This window comes from Mustela nivalis, assembly GCF_964662115.1.
Source record: "Mustela nivalis genome assembly, chromosome: 2".
NCBI classification, from domain to species: domain Eukaryota; kingdom Metazoa; phylum Chordata; class Mammalia; order Carnivora; family Mustelidae; genus Mustela; species Mustela nivalis.
The window spans coordinates 159,697,497-159,715,460 of record NC_139021.1 but is presented as its reverse complement, the minus strand read 5'-3'; the positions used below and the strand labels follow the sequence as shown (position 1 = coordinate 159,715,460).

The 17,964-nt window shown below is 52.2% G+C and overlaps 1 protein-coding gene across 10 annotated transcripts in view; it reads right to left on the bottom strand.

The window, feature by feature from the left end:
• PAX2 (paired box 2) overlaps positions 1-17,964 on the bottom strand; it is an 89,185-nt gene that overhangs the window by 58,378 nt on the left and 12,843 nt on the right. For 6 of the 10 annotated variants that reach the window (XM_082722420.1, XM_082722426.1, XM_082722419.1 and 3 more), the window contains exons 3-4: positions 16,066-16,234; positions 15,066-15,263 (exon numbers count right to left, since the gene is read on the bottom strand). In XM_082722420.1, coding sequence (XP_082578546.1) covers positions 15,066-15,263; positions 16,066-16,234 — 367 coding nt within the window. The remainder of the gene's footprint in view (positions 1-15,065; positions 15,264-16,065; positions 16,235-17,964) is intronic. The other 4 variants (XM_082722421.1, XM_082722423.1, XM_082722425.1 and 1 more) reach the window with 1 other exon arrangement.

Genomic DNA, 17,964 nt, shown 5'->3' with positions numbered 1-17,964 from the left:
GCCCGAAGCTGGACTCAGTGCCTACTGAAAGTCTGGGTCCCTGATTCGACAAGAGGAGGATGGATGGGAGTAAACTCCCCGATTCCAATGAACGTGAACCCAAGTCCAGCATGAACTCTAGCTCCCCAGTTCACTAGTCTCCGTGACTCTGGCCATCAGCACCTTCTTCCTGCCCAGCATCCCCTGCACTCACAGGGCCACACCCACAGCACAGGAGAGTAAGGCAACACCTCAAAGATGTGACTTCCTACCAGGGTGTGGGATCTCTGTTCTGAGCTTGTCAAGAGAAGGGCATGAGGCTGTAAGATATACAGAGCCCCACAAGAGACTGTAGATACCTGCCCTTTCTCTGATGGAAAAGTAATAGGAAACAGGGAGTGCTGGAGGAGCACATGGGTTTTAGCCAACTGAGCCACCCAGGCGTCCCAAGCACATGGGTTTTAGAACCAGTATTGCCTGGGTTCAAATCCTAGTTCTGCTGCTTAGCCTGTAACCTGAGTAAGTTATTTAACGTCACTGTATTCCAGTTACTTCACCTACAAACAATCCTATAAAGCCCTATGGGGTTGTTTACGAGGCTTAAATCAATTAATACATGCGACATGCTTATAATGATTTCTGCTATAGAAAGCACTTGTTAGCTACTATTATTATGAATATAAGGGCTTACCAAGTAAAGGAGCCATAAGATTTGCCTATGCATGTGTACAAGCACATCCACATGTGTGCTAATATACATAAAACCCTAAGATGAGTAAAGGTATGTGTGTGGTTTAAGCAGAGAAGTGCAAAAACTGCAGTCAGGTAGCATGGAGAGAGGGCTACTTCCCTCCTTGGTCCTCTGGTCCGTTTGGACAGGGGCAGGAGCTGGGACATGATAGATTTCACCACTGCCCATCTCCAGACCAAGGTTGCATCCGGCCCTGTGAGGACAAATAGGCAGAAAGGAAAATGGTGGCCCTTAAAAATTGTACAGTTATGACAAAAAATCCCAAGATAATTGAGTTCTCAGGATCCAAATTTAGCTCATTTAAAAGATTTCCTTTCTAATTTAAAAAAGAAGAACGTTGGTCAGGCACTAGGTATAAATAAGGGACAATGAAATCAAGGGGTCAAGTTGGGAAATAAGGAAGGGGTAAGAAAGGAATCAGATCAGTGAATCTGAAGGCATTTGGGTGTGGATCTTACGAAAGTCCATTGAGCTGAACTTGGCTACCTACCCAGGCCAAAGGGGCAGGGAGAGCTATAGGCAAGAATGGGACTGAGTGCTGGGCTCAGTCCATGGACCTTCCCGTAAAGATGGGGAACCAGAGCACATCATCGTGAGTTTGGAAAACTTTGGTTTTCATCTTTGCTCCTGTTATGTGCAGAGTAAGTAGAATTTGTACTTGTCCAGTTACTGTGAGCTATTACGCTTAATACGTTAAGCCCAAAGTAAAATTTTTCTCCTGAATTTGCTCCTTAAAATCTTCTAGCTCTTAACAGTGAAAATAACTGCAGTGATTATCAACCTCCCATGCTTCCCTGAAACATACAGAGATGTGGGCCAAGAGTAGCAGGTTGGTTTGTACTTGTCAAATATTGGCTTACTTCCCCTCTCCTCTCTCTTTATCCTTTATCTTACCTTTACTTTTTCTCCTCTCTTCCCTTCCTCTTTCTGTTTACCTTCCTTTTCTTCCCTCTATGGCATTTAAGAATCAGAGGAACCCTTCAAACCCATAAAATAAGGATTTTTTTTCATGACTGTTTCACTTTATCTTTAAAAAAAAATGACAAAATGCAAAGCACCACAACCCATGAAAATGTCATGAAGCCCAGAAAATGCCAACCTTCAACTCCTCAACCACTAGTAGGCTAGTAGGAGTGTGCAGGCATAGGAAGTTTATACACACACACATGTACGCACACACACGGACAACCATAGAGGCTGGGATCTCAACCAACGAGGACAAAGGGGGCAATTACCTGACTAATTCTGTTCAGTGGTCAGATAACTGACTCAGCGTGGGCTTTTTTCCCTGCACACACATAGAACAGGCCCTTTCCTAAATCCAGCCGGGATCGTAGTGGACTGTAATTCTCACTGGCATTCACGATACACATTTCTGTTCACAGAATATCCTTTCAGCTCAAGCTTATTTATTTAAAAGAGGTCACTGTTACTGCACACACAAGCCAGAAGTCACACACGTTGATGTAGACATGGAGCAAGACCATTTGGTGACTATGACCGCCATAATAACAACTCACATGTATTGAACACTTGCTAGGTGCTGGGTGCAATGCCGAGGTGTGCAGATTAACTCAGGTAACCCTCCCAAGAACCTACGAGAGAGCTGTATGGTGGGCCCCATGTTAGATGCGTGAAGAAACCGGGGTCCAGAGAGGAGAGGAGATTTACCTAAAACCACATGGCCAGTCAGTAGGGAAGTGGACTTGAACTCCAGCCATCGCTCCCAGAGCCCACTTTCCTATATTATCTGGGTTACATAGGTTTGTGTGAACAGCCTGGCAAATAGCAGGTGCTCAGCAAAGGTTTTCTGAATGGACAGATGAAAGTATAAATGAATAAAAGACCATGCCTCCTAAGAACCAAACACTCTCCTTTAAGATAACCCTGTGGATTCCATTAGGGAAGCCAGGCCTACCGGACAGCTTACCCTCATCTGAACAAAGTGATCTGCCCTCCCAACCAGCTTTCCAGGGAGAGCGCCCACCAGCTATGCTTGTTCAAATACCAAATTCTCTAAACACCAACTCTCCACCTGCCTCTCAAGACCAGACCCGTATCCTTGTAAGCCAGAAACCAGACCCAAATGCATCAAAGACGCTTTCTAACCACGACACTTTGTCACCTAGACTATTTTCCTCTGCAAACAGGTGTTTCCCCATGAAATGCAACTCCAGTGAAATGAAAATGAGTGTCAATGCCTGGATAAGAACTAAGAAATCTGATCAATTATGCAGATGTCTCTAAATTGCCAGATATTTGGCTTCTTATTGACAACCCTCACAGAGGACTGCCTACAGGTTGGGTTTTCGTCCAGATGTTTGGGACTTGTCACATTTACCTGTTTGTCATCAAGTGCGTGTGCATTTCTAAGAGACACAAGTGAACGCTGAAAAGGAGGAGAATGACTCAGAATAAAAGAGACTAAAGCAAGCTCTCTACCAAAACTAGTCAAGCAGACTCTATCTGGGAATGGGTTGCAGCCTTGGACATCCGTTAGAATGCGGGTCTGGCTCACAAAGATTCATGGGTTCGAAGACCTTTAAAGACCTCCTAAGGGTGTTTCCTCGGCTGTCTGCAAAGCCGGCCCCATCAGATCCCTGCACCGTGGAGCTGAGGGGTCAGTCTCACTGGTCTGACAGGGAGGGCCCAGATTATGGCCAAATCCATTCTCTTCATGCTGACACAGCCTCATCCACTTTGTGGACGCCTGCACGCCCGGGCACAGAGTATCTCCACGTGCGATCCGACCAAGCTGTAGATCTTGCAACGCTTGGCGTAAATCTGGTTTGTGACTTTGTACATGTACCCCCGTGTGTGATTTAGTGCTCTGCTTTTTATCATGGCTCCACTTCCATTTTCTTTCCCTCTCTCCTTTTTAATGCTGTTTACAGCTTTCTTATCCATATAGTAGCGCGGTGATCCCTCAGTGTCTCCACTGATCTACCCACATGATTTTTCTGACCCGTGTTTTCTCTCCACTCGACTTAATTTATGTGTTGGTAAATAGGAACTTTAGATCGTTCTATTCAACAGTGTTTGGGGTTATTGCTTTTTATCAAAGGCATCACGGTGTTGAAGGACTCTGTGCAGGGGACATTTGTTTACTCCCGTGAGTGACCGGCTGTCCCCACACATGAGAAGGCCATGTGTGTGCGAGTGTGCCTGCGCGGTGCCCCCAGAGTGTGCCTCTCGGCTCCGCTGCCCTGCGTCAATGCTGCTGGGCACTGGTAGGAAGAGCTCGGTGAAACCAAGCTGGTGAAACCAGCAGCCGCCCCTCAAACGGCTGGAGATAAATCCAGGGCCCTCCCTGCAGGTGACCGCTTTGTTCTTTTAGGAGGAGGTCCACCTATGCCTCGCAGGGCTGATTCCTCCAAATTTCCCCTCCCATGCACACCCTTCATCCCCGAGCTGCAGTGGAAGCTTGTGGTGACACGACTCACAAGCCAGATCTGAGAGATCTCTTCTCTTAGAGCCATGAGTTGGCAGTGGGCAGGGGAAGGGGGGGCAGGGCAACGCCTTCTTAGATTTCGGGGTCATCTCCTGTCTTTTTTCTTCCTCTTTTCAATTTTTGCCACTTCCTCTCCTCATCTCTAACTCTATTTGACCTTGAACTCTGTCCTCTCCCTTCTCACCACAATGTGTCCCATAGGGGGTGGGGGTGGGGGTGGCACATCCAAAGAAGCAGTTACCTGGCCTGAGAGGCCTGGAGGCCAGTAGCCAGAGGGGCCAGCCCATCCCTCCACTCCTGGAAATAAATCCCATTGTATTTGCATTTTAATTTTCCACATAAACAAAGGCCCAGAGTACTCGCTTGGGCAGCATCACTGGACGAATTTAATTAGAAATGAAAAGTTTATAGGGCCCTCTTTAATGCGATTAATGCTCAGTTAACATTTATCACATTCGTATGCTGGAATCGCCTTTTCTAAGCAGCCACTGGCCATGAAATGAATTTCTCTCAACTTTTTTTGTACCCACCCTGGGAGGTCATCTCCTAAGGAGTCTCCGGGCGGCCTCCCTGGGGCCAGGAACTACCTGATCCTCAGGGCCAGGTTAAGGGGAGGCGAGGGAGGGGAAGAGGCCAAGGTGTACTTGCTGAGGCTGGAGGACAGGGCGTGTGAGAGTGAGGGGGGCCACTATTTCTAGGGGGGAACTGGATCGAACCAGGGCTGTACCCTCTGCAAAGAGCTGAGTGCTCAGCCCAGCAGACGGGCCAAAAGGTTTCAGAGCCTCTTCCCTGATTTAAAAAAAAAAAAAAAAAAGAGAACTCCCTTTCCAACACACATACTCAGTCCACTTCTGTGGCCCAAAGAACAGGTTTGAGCTAGAGCTGACCCATGTCAGTTACCTCTGGCTCTCAGTTCCCTCTTCCTGTCTTAGACCATCTCTCTCCTACCCCTTCTCTCTCTCTCTCTCTCTCTCTCTCTTTCTCGCCAGGGGCTCCATTAGACTGTCCCTCCACCCAGACCCATGGTGACTGGGAAGGGAACCCGAGTCTTGACCCCAAGGAATACCTCATTTCCTTTGGCTCTCCCAGAGGCCAGACAGTCCCCGTCTGTGGGAAGGCTGCCTGCCCTGGTGTGAGCTCCCTAGAGAAGCCGAGTGGAGTAGGGGAACATGAAACCTCTGTTGGTCCCCAGAGGAAGGACAGCCTTCCTTATCTTATCAAATTCTCTGAGCTCTTTAGTTAGAGTCTACAGAGATTGGCCCCCTAACCCAAACCAGCTACCCTGAGGAGGAACAGAGAGGAAGGAAAAAGGTAAGTGATGGGGGAGGGAGCGGAGGTGTCCTCTCTGCAGATGATAAAAGGGGATAATCAGCTTGACCTGTATCCCCACCTACACGCACACTCCCTTTGAGGACCTTGACAGACACAAACCATGCGCTGCTACCAGGACTCCTGGTAGGCGTGTCACACACCCACGGCCTGGCCATTATGGGCTACTCTATACCCTCACCTCTAGCAGAGAAAATGCACACGTGTGTGCACACAGACTAAGTGTGTTGGGACACTTTGCGCTTGACCGGACCCCCACTCATCAACCCATTGGGTGATCTATCGTCCATTCAACCCATGCTTACCAGAGAACATTTGCTAACATCCCAAATAGGTCACCCATGCGATGGCAGAGACTCTCATTCTGAGATCAAACAATCCCTTCAGCCAGAAACTCTGTGAACAGCAAACCACTAGCCCTCTGTTTGATAAGACTGACTTCTTTTAAGCGCTCCCTGGAATACCAGGACCGATTAGACAGCTTCCCAGGACACGAACGCTGGATTCAGCTAGATAGATAGCACATGCCCTTTCCAAAATTCACAAGCTCTTTCCAAAACAGAGCCACACGGAGGCCCTCAATGCAGGGTCACCGACTTCTCTCCGTCTGACACACAGCCAGGCACCATCTCGTCCTCTCAAATTAGGATGGAAAGTCACGGGAGGTAGAAGCAGTGTCTCCTGGGCTCCTGGGTGGCTCAGTGGGGTTAAAGCCTCTGCCTTCGGCTCAGGTCATGATTCCAGGGTCCTGGGGTCGAGTCCCACATCAAGCTCTCTGCTCAGCGGGGAACCTGCTTCCTCCTCTCTCTCTCTCTCTCTCTCTCTCTCTGCCTGCCTCTCTGCCTACTTGTGATCTGTCAAATAAAATAAAAAAAAATAAATAAACAAGAAGCAGTGTCTCCTCCCTGACCATCTCTGTGGTCTGTCAAGCGAGATACACCTGCCTACTAGGCTGCTGGTTTCCTGCAGCTTCCTCCACCAGTCCAGCAAAGACTCTGCGGCCAAGAGGGAGCATCAGGGCAGGGGAAGGCCACCTCAGGGGCTCCAACCCTGCGGCCACTGCCATCCTCCCTCCCTGCCTTCCTTCCTTCTCTCCCCAACCTTTGAGCCCTTCCTCTCTGATTTCTTGACCTCACTGCGCCTACCGGGTAGGAACAGTTCCCCTCTTAGCCTGCTGCCCTGTCTTACGGCCTTTCTGCTCCCCCTGCCAAGCGGGACCTATAGCGTCCCTCTCTGGCTTCCTCCATCCCCAAATGGCTGCAGGGAGAGCTCACTGCAGAGCAGTTTGGGCAGGGCTGAAGGCAGGCAAAGGAGGAAGTCCAGGGCAGAGTGGCTGGAGGCTCCCGGGCAGAGGGCCTCGAATCTGGAACACCTAGGAAGTGAGGAACTTCCCTCCCTCCCTCTTGGCCTCTCTTTGACTGTCCCCTCTGCTGGGGACCAGGCTACAGCGACTACATTGCAGTGACCCGACAGCCACACCAGCCTGCCTCATGGTGCTGCTGGCCACGAGCCCCAGCTCCTGCGACTTGACCTCCCACACCACTTCCTATGCCCTACCCCCTTTGTCCTTCCTGGTTGGCCTCCCTTTTCTCTTTTACCACCTCTGAGTTCCCTGAAGTCCCTCTCAGCCCGGTCTACCAGCTGCCTGGAGCTCAGGCTCCCTCTGACCACCTCCAAGCACCACGAGAGGCCCTTGGTGGAGACACACGGGATCCAACCCCCTTTTAAAGCTTCCAGAGCTCCCTGCTGTGTACTCTGGCTATGCACTCCATTCTCATCCAGCCAAGCCAGCTCCGAGGCCTCTCCCTTTCACCCCTCGGCCTACACCTCCCCTTTCACTCTTCAGCCCTCCTTCTGACTTCCGTCCTCCGCTCCTACTCGTGCCTCACCCTCCCTTGCCCTCACAGTAGAGAGTGGACTCTCCCCTCTCCACTTACCTTCCTCGGGGGCTCCTGGACTAAGGGGCTCTGGAAACATCCCCCACACCCCTGCTCCTGCACAGTTAGAGCTCTGGTCTGAAGCAGGGAAGAGAAGCCAAGTCTGGTGACCCAGCCCTGGGGCTACAGACCAGGGTCCCAGGACTGAATCAGGCCTAAAGTCACGTTTTCATCCGCCAGTGAGGAGTTTTCAAAACCCAAATCTTCTGCCTCTAGGCTGGGCCCACATCCTCCAGCGCTGTGGCCCAGCTCTCACCAGCTCCCTCCCAGCTCCCGCAGCCCCACCTTCCTCCCTCCACGTCCCTCCAATCAACCTGACCCCTCTAGAATGCCAACTCTCGGTTTCTCACACTCTCACGTGAAACACACAAAATAGCTTCTTCTATTATCTCTCAACACCCAAAAGAAAGAGTCCATTGTTTTTTGTTTGTTTGTTTGGGTTTTTGTTTGTTTGTTTGTTTTGTGGTTTTTGTGGTTGCTGAAAACGACCTACCAGAGGAGCCTGGCTCCATGGCCTCTCCCGTCTCCCTCTTTCCTTCTATATACTTTCTTCTCCTACCTGCGGGGGATGGCATGGGTCCCTGCTCCTTCTCCTCCAGTCCCCTGTCACTCTCCTCTTTCCCACTTCTGACAGCTCCCGGAGCCCAAGGCATCTGCCTGTGCCTTCATGTCCTGCCTGGTCTCCAAGGCCTCTCCAGTCCCCAGTTACGTGTTTCTTACACAGAGCCTCTTCCTTATTTCCTCAGCTCCTGGGTTCCTGGGGGAGGACATGGCAGCTGGGCCCAGGGCCTGGCCCTTGGGAGAGCTCTGCCAATGACTGTGTTCCCGTGCTGCTGTCACGCCTCCTGCCGGGGGGAACCTATATCCCTTGGTGGGTCTTGGCGTTAGAACGTACAGGAAAGAGACCCACTGTGAAGAGCATCTTTTTAGTTGTGTATACAGTTGGTCCCTAACTGGTCTTGCCGACTGGGCTGGGACAAAGTGAGTGTCTAAGTGAAGACGGACAGCTGACCTCACACCTCTCCAGTACGAAGGTGACATCCCTGTAGCCAGGGCCCTCTTTTGGGGGGCTGAATGGACCGTGGAGTATTACAGCTTAAACAAAGATTGAAGGAAAATTTGACTTCAGTTTGCCCAAATTATGAAACAAAGAATCTTTAGCTGAGCCCTACTATCACCCTCTGGTCCAAAAACTGCCTCACTGATTAACCTGATGGGCAAGGACAAGGTGTCCAGCCTTTGTCTGTGACTGCAGGACACATCCTTTAGAACTTCCTCTCTTTCCTCTTGGCCTCGGAGCCTTTTTGCCAAAGAGCACACACACACACACTGCCATACACACTCACAATGTCAACCTCTGTGCCTAGAAACCATTGTGAGCCGTGTTCAGGCTGTACCTTGCCAGCACCCAAACAACAGATTCCACTGGAGGAAAACTTTCAACCCCATGGTTTACTGGTAAATTTCATTTCCCATCTGTTTATTTCACTTGGGATAGGGGCATTGGTTAGTGAGTTACTGTTTCCCATGCCTCAAATCTGTCAGGGACCTCTCTCTCCTTTCTGGACTCACCCACACAGTCAGGTGCGCTGCACTGGCCACAGCTGCACCTGTAACTGCTTCCCTTGCAAGAATCTGAACTCTGGACACCTGGCGTGGGTGTGCCGGGAAACAGCAGGGATTCAGAGAGGTGGCCGGCCAGGTTAGAAGCCTTCACTGCACTCTTTTAAAGAACAGGAAGTGAAGGGGCGCCTGAAGGGCGCAGTTGGGTAAGCATTAGACGCTTGATTTCAGCTCAGGTCATGATCTCAGAGTCGTGACATCGAACCCCACCCCCTACACTTTGGGCTCTGCAGGCAGTGTGCTTGGGATTCTTTCCTTCTCCCTCTGCCCCTCCCCCTGCATGGTCTCTCTGGCATGATCTCTCTCTCTCTCTCTCTCTCTCTCTCTCTCAAGTAAATAAATAAATAAATCTTTAAAAAAGAAAGAACAGGGACGCCTGGGTGGCTCAGTGGGTTAAAGCCTCTGCTTTCGGCTCAGGTCATGATCCCAGGGTCCTGGGATGGAGCCCCACATCGGGCTCTCTGCTCAGCAGGGAGCCTGCTTTTCTCCCTCTCACTCTCTGCTTACTTGTGATCTCTGTCTGTCAAATAAATAAATAAAATCTTTAAAAATAAATAAATAAATAAATAAATAAGAAAGAACAAAAGTGAAAAAGAACTACATAGACATCATTTCTTCTCACTATGAGACCTCCAACTCCAGGTAGCAACAAGGAGGGACTGAGGACAAACCTGAGAACTAAGAGAGGAAGTCACAGAGCTGGAGATCTAGGAAGCTGGGAGCAGAAAATGGAGCTCTTGGCTTAGGGAGTTCCTTCATCAGTCCTGCGGACAAGCCAGGGAAGGAAGTCTCCTATCCCCTGCAGGTTCCGAACAAGCCCCTCTTCAGAGTGCAGGCTCTTGGTGTGGTTTGTGGGGGCAGGGGTGGCATTCATCTTCTGCACCAGTTACTACCACGGCTCCTCTTTCTCTGGAAGCTGTGATGTTCTGGTCTACAAGCACATTCCATCCCATGTACAACCACACTCTCTTGCAGGCACCAGAATAAGCCCAACTGATCCCTCCCACACCAACTTCCAACACTAGATCCAGTCCCTGGATCTACTCCGCACAGGAATTGGCCCCTTCTACTGATATACACATAGCTCTGCTCCCTCCCCAACCTTCCCTGCTCCGGGTACCCTGTCTCCCTTCTCCAGGGGCTGCTCCTGCCCGGCCCCATCTCCCCTGGCTAATTCCCCCTGTGGCCCCTATATTGAACTGTTGTGTTGTCCATTTCCCTGTGACAAGGGCTCTGGTTACAGAATTATTGATTGGTTTTCATGCAGACAGATGGGCCTTTCCTGAGCTCCCATCGAAATCTCTGGCTCTACGGGCTGATCGTTGGCTCTCGGGGTGGAGGACTGCACCCGGAGACCACCCTCCATGCAACCTTCTTTGCCCAGGCTATGGACGGTAATAAATGGAGGCAGCCTGAATGATAATAAAAGCAATTGAGTAGGTTACCTGTGCAGACACAAGATTTATGCCTCTTCATATTTGATGTGATTGTTTTATTGAGTTCTCAAAATAGTTGGGACACTAGTTAGTTAGTTAGGAGGAGTTTCCCTCTCTTGTAACTAAGGGAACAAAAATGGCTTTTCAAGGGGTCCCTGGGTGGCTCAGTCTTTGGGTGTCGGCCTTTGGCTCAGGTCATGATTTCAGGGTCCCGGGATCGAGCCCCACATCGGGCTCCCTGCTCAGTGGGAAGTCTGCTTCTCCCTTTCCCACTCCCTGTGCTTCTGTTCCCTCTCCCACTGTCTCTCAATCTGTGTCAAATAAATAAGTAAAATCTTTTTTAAAAAATGGCTTTTCAAGAGGACAGCTCCAGCTCATCTGAAGAAGTAAGATCAACAGTCGTACCCAGTTCCCATGTTAGTCTAGTGATGGGTGATCTTGGCAGCAGGAGAGCCTTCTCTGGGGAAGGATGGTTGAGCAAGCCTCCTCAGACAGAATCTGGTGCATCTGTTTGCTCTTTGTGACCCCCAGTCTGGTAGGCCCCGGGCCACAGAAGGCAAGTTCTCTGTCCTTATTTCTCCTTGCCCTCTGAGGACAGAGCCTCCTTCTTAGCCCACCAACTTGCCTTGGCTCTTTGCCATGAGACCAACAGTCCAACAGCTACAAGGGCATGGAGATGTGACAGGTAAAGCCATCCTTCTGGCCCAGATTCATGCCAAGCCAGGTCTAAGAGTCTAAGAGTCAAATGTGCTATGTTCTAGAACCTGAGTTTCAGAGAAAGACATATACTCCGGCCCTGAACATATCTTCAGCGTTCCCAGCTTCTTTGGATTGGCCTTCAAATGAACAGCTGACCCACTACTGTCACCCCACTGCCAGACCTCCAATGAGGCCCTCGAATGACACAGAATGGAATCCTTGCACAACACCGGGGCTACAACCTGGAAGTCAGTGTTGTCACCGCTGGGAAAATGAACATGCTCGCTTAGAGCCAAACAGGCTGAGGGAGAGCATGGGTAGCAGGTGATCAGTGAGAAACTGACTCTGGAAGAGTCCACTCCAAAGATCTAGGGGCAGGGAAGGCCCTGATCCCAAAAGTGTAGGGCAGGCTGGAAAAGTTAAGAAAGCAATGGCCTTTCCGTTGGCTCATTCTAAGAGATCACCCTCAGGGGATCCTTGGTAACCCTAGACTCCACCTGGAGTTTGTACTGATTCTTTCAAAGGAACGCTAATCTCTGCCCACAACAACGGCCAAATCAGAAGATGCTGGCATATAAACAGGAAATCCCTTTCAGCCTGGTCAGTTGCTCAGTGACATAACTGGATGACTTTTTCCCCCTTCAGTAGCATGGATTTCCCTCCATCTCTTCTCGCTCCGCCCCCAGGCCATTTCCCCCACCAGGTTTCAGTCTCAAGTCACCTGTTTATAAACCTTGGTCCACTACAAGGACGGCATATAAGCTGAGGGTGGCAACGCCATGCTTAGCGGTCAGTAATCCAATATCGAGACTGAGTCACAGAAATTCCACAGACTAAGCATTCCAGTCATCCCTCTGGATTTTTGACAGTGGTCTCTAGGGGCAGGAGTGTGTTTGGGAGGCATCCCTGACCCACTCCACTGACTCAGAGAGGTATTTCTCTGAGGATTTACCAGTGGAGTACGTGGACGGAATGTCCAAGCCTTTATCGCGACAGGATCAGAGAAAACCAAAACCAATTTTAAGGCATGAAAGGCAATTTCATTTATAACCATAACAGCATATTTCAAGTGCGGCAACAGCATCTGTTTTGGGAGGAGAAGATTAAAAAAAAGGAAAAAACTCACAATTTGGCTCAGGTGGGTGAGTATGTGTAGACTTCATTTCTTGCCAGCCACCGGCACACACACACACCCTTACAACAGTTAAGAGTACCAAAGACAAGTGGGCATCTCTCCAACAGTAAGGCCCTATACTCAAGAACCACCCCGAGGCACCACACTTCCTGCACAGAGGAAAATCTCCAGGCCCTTCCTATACTGAGTAAAAATTTACAAAGTTCCTGAAATCACCAACGCTGACAGAAACATCCCGTCTTTTTCAGGCTTCAGTGTGAAACTACAAATCTCAGATAAACCTTTCCCCCTTCAGAGCCAAGCGCCCCCAGGGACGAAGCCGAGGACATGCGGGCCTAGACACATCCCTCTAGCCCCAACTCAGCAGCACAAGGGGAAGCCCTCAGAATTCTTTCCCAGATTGGATCCATGGTGGGATACTGTCCCAGAGCGAAAGCAAGAATACCTTGACTGCTCCTTGTCGGCAAAGCAAGCCGGGAGGCCTAGTCACAGACCCAGGGCTGGCTGCCTATGCTGCCAGTGGCTTCCCTGTTCCTCTCCTCCCACTCCCTCTCCATCTCCAGCAACACCTGCCCATGGAGGGCCATTTCTACACACTCAAAGGAAGCCTCGGTGCCCCTCAGGGTGGTGGGGTTCCACGCGACGAGCAGATTCCATAGCTGTCATCATTATCAAGCTGAGGCCATTCTTTTCCTACTCCCTACCCACCCCTCTACTTTCCCCCAGGGCTGGGGAGTGCACCCCCAGGCTTCTGAGGTCAATCCTGGGGTCACCTGTTCCCTGCTTTCTGTGCCTTTTCAGAATGAGCCTTCCCAAACTCCCGCATGAGCCAGGTCTCCAAAACATCTGAGCCAGTGAAGGTGTATGTTGGGGAGAGGAAGGACAGAGTTCTAGACAGTGGTGGGGTGGGAGGCAAGGGATGCTGGCCCCAGAAGTGCCTTGATTGCTCCAGTCCTCCAACCATCAAGAAAAACAGACCACCTTTACTGTGCATGTCTTGGGGTCCTCCAAAGCCTTGCAAATCCTACCACTGATGACAAGCATTTCTCTTGAATGTCCCCCAGGACCCCAGCGCCCAGTCCCATCAGCATCGTTCCTCATCAGGCATATCTCTGTTCCAGCTCGCTCCCAGGACCAGCAGAGAGCCAAGAGGCTGAGTCTCCAGATGGCTCAGAAAACAAATGCTTTGTCCCCGGCCCTTTCCTAACCGCCAATCCTGCCCCAGCCCCAGAGCTTCCCCAGCCTCCTCTGGCTTTTAAATGCAAAAGACACATTCCTCTCCCAAACCACCCAGAGTCTTAATCCAGCTCCTTCGAAGGTGTCTGAATGTCAAACCGCTATGCTTTCAGTACCTAGCGAGCCAGGCCCAGGGAGCTGGAGGGTTTTCGGAGGGTGTATAATTAGCTGATCAGTATTATGTTACCCTGTTCATAACTGAATAACCATTTTAATACAGATGGCACACACTGGGATAATTTCTGGGGTCGCCTCACAGTACGTTACAGCACGAGTGTGGCAGAGGGAATCTTCTTTAGCCAAGGTACATTCTACCAGCTAATTTTACCTGCTGTTTTCAGGATGATTTGGGATAATTCCATATCATTTGCAAAATATTTAAAAAAAAAAAACTTGATACGTGATGCCAGTTTCAGAAAAAGGCACCATCTGTATTATTAGTTGTCTTGATAATGAGTCTATGAAGAATACAAAGAATACAAGGGTATGAAACCCTCAGCCTTCTTCTCACATGGGAATCTGCCCTAAAATGGGGGGGGGGGGGTTGAAAGGTTGGCCAGGCTGTCTGGAACTTGTACAGGGTCTCTGCTGATGTCAGAGTATAGTTCTGCGATGCTGAAGCCATCCTGGGTCCCTGCATCCCACTGCTCCTTGTGCCTGCTGTAGCCGACACAGGCCCACTTTTGCACACCGGCACGGTGTGTACACACATGGAGTGTCCATGCGTACTGTCCCAGAGAGCAGGCTGGAGTGGCTTGGGGAGTGGGAGGCTACCTTGCACAACTCCAGCCTGTGTCGGCCCACGTGCCTGAGCCTGTCACTGCACAGACTTCTCCCTAGCCCTACACATCCCAAAGTGGAGCCTGGGGGTCTAGAGCTCTCCCTGCCTGCCTGGTGTCCCACTCCTTGTCCAGCTCCTCTGCTCCCTGCCAATTGCTGGCTGGTGGCTAGCGTTTGCTCTCAGGCCTGGACACTGGTGCTTATAGGCCGGAAATCTGTGTGGAGCTGGCTAGCAAGGCCTGGGCTCCTGGGAGGCAAGCTTTGTGGGAGTTGGCAGGGAGGGTGGGGAAGCCAGGACAGGCGCTGCCCCTGGGGAAGGGAGCATGCCTTTAGAAAGGGAAGTCTGTTTGGAAGCGATGAATAGACACTGGTCATTTTAAAGGCTTCGACTTAGGCTGTGATTGTCTCTAGATACCGAGGCACGTAATCTTGGAGTCTTAATTACCACAAACACTTGGATTCATTTCCAGGACGCCGGCGGGAGAAGCCTGGCAGGGAATACCCAGCCCTGGGCTGCAGACAGCTCTGTCTGTCTGTCTCTCTGCCTCCCAGGTCTCCTCTCCCTGCCCCAAGAACTTAAGGACTTCGGGGGCTGAGAGCCTGGAGCAAAGGCAGGGGCGGGAGAAAGAAAAGAAACCACAAGCTGGGAGACACCCTGATGGGCAGGAGCTGGGATGCCCCACCCTGTAGTTGGGGCTGGTTTGCTCACCTGTTGATGGAAGAGACGCTGGGCACGGTGTCATTGTCGCAGATGCCCTCAGCCAGGAGCCGGTCTCGGATCTCCCAGGCGAACATGGTGGGGTTCTGTCGCTTGTATTCAGCAATCTTGTCCACCACTTTGGGTGTCGCCACTTTGGGCTTGGAACCTCCAATCACTCCGGGCTTGATGCTGCCGGTCTCATAGTACCTGCGCCGGGAAGGCCGGCGGCGTCAGCAAGAACAGGCCATGGCAGGGGGCAGGGAGGCTGCAGGTTTCAGGGCGGTGGAGCCATGCTTCCACCCGAGGCAGCAGCGTGGAGGGAAAAGACTCAGCGTGGCTGAGCCAGCTTCCTGAGGGTGCGCTTGGCTGGGGTGAGGGATGGACCGCAGGAGGAGGGGGAAGATGAGAGGGACACTCCCTCCAGGAAGACAGTCATGCTGGGGACTGAGAGCAGAGCACACCAGCGGGAATAGGTGCCCCTGGGAGTTTGAAAGCCCGGCCTTTTATTTAGAAAGAACAGGAGGAACAGCAGGATTCCAGGCCTCCAGGCCCTCCAGGGCTGAGGCCCCCACCTCCAGCCCTTTCCTACTGAGCACGGAGCCCTGGTGAGAACCAGGACCTTCCTGTCCCCTCCCCAGGGCTGATTTTTACTTTCCTCTTGGGGACCCATTTACGCTCCCCACCCTGTTCCTCTGAGCCCCCCAGTCTGCATGAACTCTGCTTGGAGAGGACTCCCTCCCTGTCTGAAGTCTGGGATCTGGCAGCCTCTTCTCAAGAACCCTAAAGCTGGGCAGGAGCTGAGTGATCCTTCTCCACCCTTACTCCTGGGCCCGTGGCCACCACCTGAGTACTCTCTCCAAAAGGAGCAGCTCTCTAGGTTCCCCCCAGTATCCAGATACCCCATCTCCCACTGGCATCCTGGACTTTGAGCCAAGTCCTTGGTCTGGAGACCCAGGGCCTCGGGCTGAGGAGGCAAGGCTTCTCCCAGGGGTGGCTCTGAGGCCCTCACCTGCCCAGGATTTTGCTGACACAGCCGTGGCTGACCCGCAGCTGCCGGGATATGTCGCAAGGCCGCACCCCCTGGTGGGCCAGCTCCACGATGCGCTGCCTCACCACGTCGGGCAGGGGCCGGCCGTTCACAAACACCCCCCCGAGCTGGTTCACACCCCCGTGCCCTGCTGGGGAGAGACAAGAAAAAAACACAACACCCCACACACAGCAGGGACCGGCCATTAGTCAGGGTCCGCGGCCCAGGACGTGCGAAGGGAGCAGGCAGGGCGGAGGGGCGTGATCTGGGATGCGCGGCAGAACGGTGGTCCCCGCTGCCGAGCAACGCAGGGCGACTGGGGATTGAAACCCACGGGCCGGGCCGTAGAGACGCGGAAACCCAGACGCAGGGCAGAGAGCAGGGAAGAACACGGCTCTAAGACCAGCACCTCTCAAGGGAGAAAGTGAGGGAAGGAATGGAGAAGCAGGGTGAGAAGAAGGCAGAGGGGGAATTAATGCCAGCAGGAAAGAATGTAGGAGAGGAAAAGAAGGGCGGAGCAGAGAGCAGAAGCAGAGCCAAGCGGGATCCCGCCTGAGCCGCAAGCAAGGGGAGTCGTTGGTGCGTGTTAGGGCTTGGAGGCAGATAACTTGGGGGGTGGGGTCTGGGACCCATCGACTCAATACAAAAGGGCTCTGAGCAGAAAGAGGGGCTAAGTGTCTGACTCCTTCCTTTTGCTCCCTACCTCTTGTATCTATTTTTAATCAGAGTTGGTGTTCCTGCCTCCTTCTCTGTGTTTTTGTTTTTGTTTTATTCTGGCTTTCGATCGGGATTTTTCCTTTCCTTTATGTTTTCTATCTTTAGATATTTCGAGGCCGTATTTCCCACTTGAATCCCTAGCGTCTAAAGTTCAAAGAAAGCCAGGTGGAGGACGGAAGGCTGAAGATGCAGGGGTCCGGTGTCCGTGCTCAGAGCCGGGGAGGCAGCCGGTTGCCGCGCCAGCAGCCAGAGAATACAGGCTGCCGGGGCTTGTCTGCCTGCCGCCCTGAGCCAGGCTTGGAACCCACTGTCTCACCTAGGTAGCATGGTACAGGTCGCCTAGACAGGCTGAGGGCTCATGGGACACCCCTTGCTGTCAGCAGGAGCTAGCTCCCATCCCTCCGACCTCTTAGACCTCGGCAGCATCCCAGGACACCAGGAAGCAAGGGCATTTGCTCTCCTGGCCAGGAGGAGGACGCAGGGTCTCCAGCGTGGTCCTCCAACATCGGAGCCAAAGTGGTCACCAGATATCAGGCCCGAGGACGCTGCGCGGTGCCCCATTCTCCCTGGCCTACAGCAGTCTAGAAATCCTGCACCCAGAGTAATCACCCAGCGCCGCAGTTCCTGAGCAATCCAAGCGCAGAGTTCTAGTGGCGGGCCTGACTTGGCCAGGAACCTACAGGCCGGGTCCTGCGGGCTTCAGGCGACTTTCGGAGAAAGCGGGAACATCTGCGATCGGCTCATTTCTTTCCCGTCCCCTCCTGGGGGTACTGAGAGCAAGGGCCGGTGAAACCCCTGGGGAGAGGCTTCCGATCTGCAGGCTGGGGAAGGCTAGAACCTCTTATTTTTGCCTCTCATTCCCGCTACTCTCCCTACCTCTAGCCCCACTCCTCACCCCTCCCTTCCCTCCAAACCCCGACCATCAATAATTTAGGCCCCGGGAGAACTCGCGTTACCGGTATGAAAAGGCGGCAGCTGCGGGCAGATTAAAGATGAATAATTCAGCCTCCCCCGGGCTCCAGGCCCGGCCCCTCGTCCCCAATCTAACGGAAGGGGATGGGAAGGGGCCCGACAGAAGTCCAGGGCCGCGGGCCGGGAGCCGCGGCTCAGTCAGGCCTGGAATGCGCCACTGCCGCCGGCGCGGACTCGGGCTGCGGATGCTCG